The sequence below is a fragment of the Rasamsonia emersonii genome (assembly GCF_000968595.1).
Source record: "Rasamsonia emersonii CBS 393.64 chromosome Unknown ctg1118621760010, whole genome shotgun sequence".
Classification (NCBI taxonomy): Eukaryota; Fungi; Ascomycota; class Eurotiomycetes; order Eurotiales; family Trichocomaceae; genus Rasamsonia; species Rasamsonia emersonii.
Window position 1 is genome coordinate 53488 of NW_013563277.1, and position 5285 is coordinate 58772.

At 55.0% G+C, this 5285-nt stretch overlaps 1 protein-coding gene across 1 annotated transcript; it reads left to right on the forward strand.

Moving 5' to 3' along the window:
• Window positions 1-1611: 1611 nt before the first annotated feature.
• On the forward strand, window positions 1612-4699 carry T310_2013 (HLH transcription factor (GlcD gamma); the record flags this gene model as incomplete). Its single annotated transcript, XM_013475130.1, has 3 exons — window positions 1612-2552; window positions 2638-2695; window positions 3020-4699. The coding sequence occupies 3 exons, from the start codon at window positions 1612-1614 to the stop codon at window positions 4697-4699; spliced, it is 2679 nt and encodes an 892-aa protein (XP_013330584.1).
• Window positions 4700-5285: the final 586 nt, after the last annotated feature.

Sequence of the window (5285 nt, forward strand, 5' to 3'; positions counted from 1 at the left end):
GGACCGTGAGAGAAGCTTAGGTGCAGATGTCAGAGGCCCATGTGCCGCAGCTATGGCCAGTTCAAATCCGTTCCCGCTGCAGTGTCTGGGTGGCTTTGCCTGCAGCCCAGTCGATACCCAGGTAATTCGATCGATGGCAGCCTGCAGGTTTCCTTGATGGAGGGGGCCAAAGCTCCCATCGTCTCTCTCCTCCACCAGTCGTAGCAGGCGGTCGAATGTAGTGGCCTGCATGATTACTATTACTATTATTATGATTATGGTTTCTGCGCCTGTCGTAACTGATGAGGTACACCACCCACACCAACACCACACATGCCATTTCGGTGCCCTGTTTCGCAAAGAATTTCCAGCAAGTCGATCTGGAATCGCTCTGCACGCCACCGGACTTGCTTTTCCTCGATTTTCTGAATCATCCCACCCTCCCCGATGGTGCCCTCCATCCGATTCTCACGCTGCCGGGTCACTCCCAGGTATGTTTGCCGTCACTGGCCGGGCCATCTGATACATTCTACACGGAGTCGCCCTACCCTGACTGCTATTGCGCCTCCGCGTGAGTCATGCAGGCTTCGGCTGCCCGGTTTGGAGGTCCGTTGATGACCAAGCGGCCTGTTCATGGGATACCGGCAGGATAAGGAAATCCATCGGGCTGTGCGACATGCCCCCCTCCCAGAGCCCTTTAGGAACAACTCCCGTAGGCTTCCTCACCTTTCTGAACGTTTCGACCCGCCTCGCCACCCCTCCAAGGTGCGAGAACCAGAAACAAGAGCCGCGACGCTCGAAAAAACAAGCAGAAACCGGGAATCCACCGCCGACGTAATCGGTCGTCAGGGTGAAGCCTTGCTAGTGCCGGATCGACGCCCTGCATGACCTCTCCTGTCACATATCAAATGAGAGCTGCAGGAGAGCGCCGCCGCAGCGCATCTTTAAAGGCGTCGGTTTCCCTCTCGCCGTGCCGGACCCTGCAGAAGAGCTTCCCCTAACTACGTGTTCGCTCTGTATTCGCAGTCTCTCCATCTTCGTCCTGCCCTTGGCCCCTTGCTCTCGATCGATCGGATCTAATCGAGCGCTGTCATCTGTGACCGCGGTAAACTGTCCAGTCTCGACGAGCGTTTGCGCGCCTCCTTCCGCGGTGCAGATTTCGAAACGGCCCTCCGCGCTGTACCTTGCGTACGGGTGTGTTTCGGCTGCACCTCCTGCAGCTTCGATCCTTTGCATCTCGATCTTCAGCCGCAAGCAGCCCGTGGGGGGTTTCATCGCTTCGCTCTTCCCCATTCGAACGTGTTGCTCCATTGCACGCGCGCCTCCTGTCTCGCCCTTCGTACGCCCACTCTGGAGCAGTCGAGCCACCAGAGCCGCACGGGGAGCCACGTGTGGTTGGAGATCCTACCTTACCCCGGACCTAGGCCAGCGTGCCAAGGACCTCGATCGCAGTATTACCTCGCGCAGGTATGCAACTCCTCCTCCACTTCCTCTCCATCACTCAGCTCATAGATAAATAGGGAACAATCATCCGTCGTTGATTTGCCTCGTGTGCCCACTGTACTCTCTCACTCGGGCATTCTCCGCTAAGTAAGTACATACGGTGCGCATCGTCAGTGTCGTCTTGTATCAATGCCCTTGTTTCTGCGCCTCATTATCGTTCTTATCGTCTCCGCGCTACCCGCCCGTCTGTCCTGTTCGGGCAATCTGCTTGGCTGCAGTCCAGTCAGCACACTCTCTGTCCCTGTCTGTTCTATATATACCTTGATCTACCTGCTTGGGAGCTGGACCCCACCAGCTATCGCAAGGGATGTCCGTGCACCGCGAGAGCTCGCTGGCAGCTCTGGGGGGCAATCTCGGCAGTCGGCTGCGCTGGGCACCGCCATTGGTGGCAAGCGCGCTGCTTGGATGCTCGCTGGGGCCTGCTGGGCGGTGAAGGTCGCAGCTTCCCTGGTTGAGTCCAACTCCGAAGGCTCGGTCGCTGCTGCCGCCCAAGCGCCTGCCCTGCCCGCCCGCAGCTCACCGCCCTCGCTTCCCGTTCCAACAAAACTGCTCCCCTCCCCCGTCTTCCCCAGCCTGACTGCCCTCGGCCTGAAGAATGCCATCCTCCGCCCCGAAGTTGCCTGTTCCCTTCCTTCTTGCCTGTCCTGTCGGCCTGGATCTTGTCGTGATTGCCCTCTGGGCGGCTTGACTCCAGGGCTTCATCCTATCACCTGCTGCATCCGCCTCTCAGCGGTTCGGCAGTCATTGCACCATTCACATTCTGCCTTGTCCATCCCGCTTTTTCTCCCCTTGTGTCTCTCATCTCGAATCTGCGTTCTTCACGAGCCATATATTGGAAATCTAACATCTAATCGCCTTCCTGATTCTGCAGCCGCAAGTTCTCCGTATCTCACTTTTTTCCCGCTGGCGCCACATAAAGCCTGCCGGGCGACCAAACACCCGCACCTCCGTCTCGCTAAGTCATCCCGTCTTACCCGCTGCGTCATCTGCGACTTCCCGCGATTCCCAGTTGTCAACCAGCAGACAAGCGAGGCTCGCTCTGTCTGTACGGTTCTCGATTCCCAACTGAGGTACGTGATGCCTGCGCATGCCGCGGCATCAGAGAATTGCCCCTCTTGATCATTCCCTCCGACCCTCATCTCAAGTTCTATGCAGCCCACCTCCACTTGCTTGGCACACTCGTGGAGAACAGGCTCCCAAGGGTCTACCAACTGTTCGTGGTAGTGCCGCATGAACTGTCCTGGTCTTCCCTGGATGTTGGGTTGTTTGGCCTCCGCATGTCTGCCAATTGAGACTAACTCTAGGATCTACTTGATCAGATTTATTCCTGACCCCACCTTTCCTGACTGCGCGACCGCCTCATAGCTCTCCGGACACTCGCCTTACCCGTCTTTTATTATCAACAGATCTCAGTGTCGACTGAACGCTCCACCTGACCTGGATGATTTCCGGCTTCGCCATATGTGACCTGTCCATCGAACCAGTCATTTCAAAACTTCAATCGATTGCTTTATGCCGCCTTTTTATTAACAACTAGTGCTCCCGAGGGTATATTCTAGCCAAGAGATCTTCCTTGCTCGCTCCGCAGAGAGTTGGCCTTCTAAGTCGGGATATGGCGGAGGCCAGTTTTGTGAAGAGTGAACCACAAGACCAGAACGGAAATTCAAACCATTTCGCAATGTCTCAATCTGGATACACAATGTCGAACCAACAGTTTGACTCCAACTTTGGAAACGGGAATGGGAACGAAGGCGTGGATCCCTCCAACCTGACCATGCAAAATGGCATGTTCATGCCCTACTCCTTTGGCTCGCAGCAAAATCTGTCTACAAGCTTCAACCTGGGAAATTCCGGAATTGGTACGGATGAGCTTCTCGATCTCGACCTCAACGGACAGAACGGGATGCAGCACAACGATGGGATGGGCTTCGTCCAGGACCAGCATCAAAACCCGGTCTTGTCCATGAGCCATCAGAGTCAGATGACGCAAATGTATTCTCATACCCCCGATGGCGCACCCATTCAGAGTCCTTTCATCAACGGGAGCTTCAATTACGATCAATTCCAACCCATGAATCCGCAGTCTCAAAGTACTCCGTCGCAGCTGCAGAACGCAAATAACCACTTTGACCAGAATTTCCTAAATACCAACAAGGCTCGGTCGAGTCTGCAGGTTCTGGATCGTTCGTCTTCTGATGGCCGTACCCCGATGACTCCTAAGACTCCCGGCCTTGGTGGTCTGACCCTGGGCACTCCGGAGTCAGGGAGCTTTCCTTCCCAGCCGATCCGCGCGACCAATCTGCAGCATCGTCATCAGAAGACCCTATCCAACCAATGGGATGGTACTCCAGGAAGCGCACACTCGTTTGTCGAGTCCCCAATCTCATCCCCAGGCCATCATTCCCACCACGCGGGCATCTCCGAGATCCTAAAGTCCGGCAAGCATGCTTCACTGCCTGCCAAGGTGGATGCCCAGACTGCCCAGGCTCTTGAATCCCAGGAAGCCAAGCGGCGGCGGCGGCGGGCTTCCCACAACATGGTAGAGCGCCGACGGCGCGACAACATTAACGAGAGAATTCAGGACTTGTCGCATCTCGTCCCGCAGCATCGGCTGGAAGATGACAAGGTGCGGAAACAGCTCATGAACAACTCGGCCCTGGGTTCGGCCACCAGCTTGAGCCCACCGAATGCGACCTCTCTCCTTGCCGGAGGCAGCGGCCGTCGAGCCACGGCTGGCAACATCACCATGGGTCTTCCCATTGAGGAGAAAGAGAAAGGACCCAACAAGGGCGATATCTTGAACGGCGCAGTCGGCTGGATGAGGGACCTCATGTGGGCCCTCCATACGAAGATTCAACAGGAATCTGAGTTGGCTGAGTTGATCACGAGCCTCGGTGGGACTTGGCCCTTTGAACAGACGGAAGAAGAGAAGAGAATGCGCACGGAGCTGCTCGATGCCATGGAAAAGAATGATCCAAGTACCTTCCAGTATAGTCGAGGTCCAGGGAGTGGCCTTCGAGTCCCGAAGCACACGAACTTGGCAGGCGAGCCCCTCCAAAATACCGAAACCACGAGTCCAAGTCTGAGTCCTGGATTCAACAGTGGCGGGAGCGGTACCAACAGTGGTGGAGGCGGTCAGTCTCAGTTCTGGAGCGGCTCTGGTAACGTTGACATGAGCTTGAAGGAAGAAGATGAATACTCGATGGAGATGAATTAGACGCAAGACGAGTCCTGAGGATCTCGTTTCGGCTCCCAATCCATGTCATGAAGAGGTTGCATAAATGGCGTCAAGTGGAGGGGAAGGATCACGGGCGTAGACGGGATTTCTTTTAATTGATTGATTTCTATCCATCTCTGCATGTGCTGATCTTTTGCGATCGTTACGTTTGTTTCTATTGGCGTGAGATCCGTCTGTTTGCCAGTTTCTGCTTCCTGGTAACTGTTGTCATTTTCGATGTCCTTGGTCATTGTTTTTTTTTCTTTGGGTTCTGCCTCGTGTGAATTCTTGCGTCTTATCTCCTGGAGTTCATATGGATGTAATATGTGGGGTGGCCGGAAGGTTCATGGATCGTCATTGACAGCTTTTCTCGTGGGATATATATCATTGGCCTCATTTGTTTTTTCTTTTTGACATCTCGAAGAGCCCTCCGCTCTCTTGATGACAGTCCGTCATGATGAATGTGGGTATCGTTGGAAAGGTTCGTATGTGGCGATGCGTCGGCGGACTGCTTTCCCTGTTGCCTTTTCATATCTGCGCATTATTATCGATACCCCCGATTTCCTATTTACTTCCCCCCCCCCCC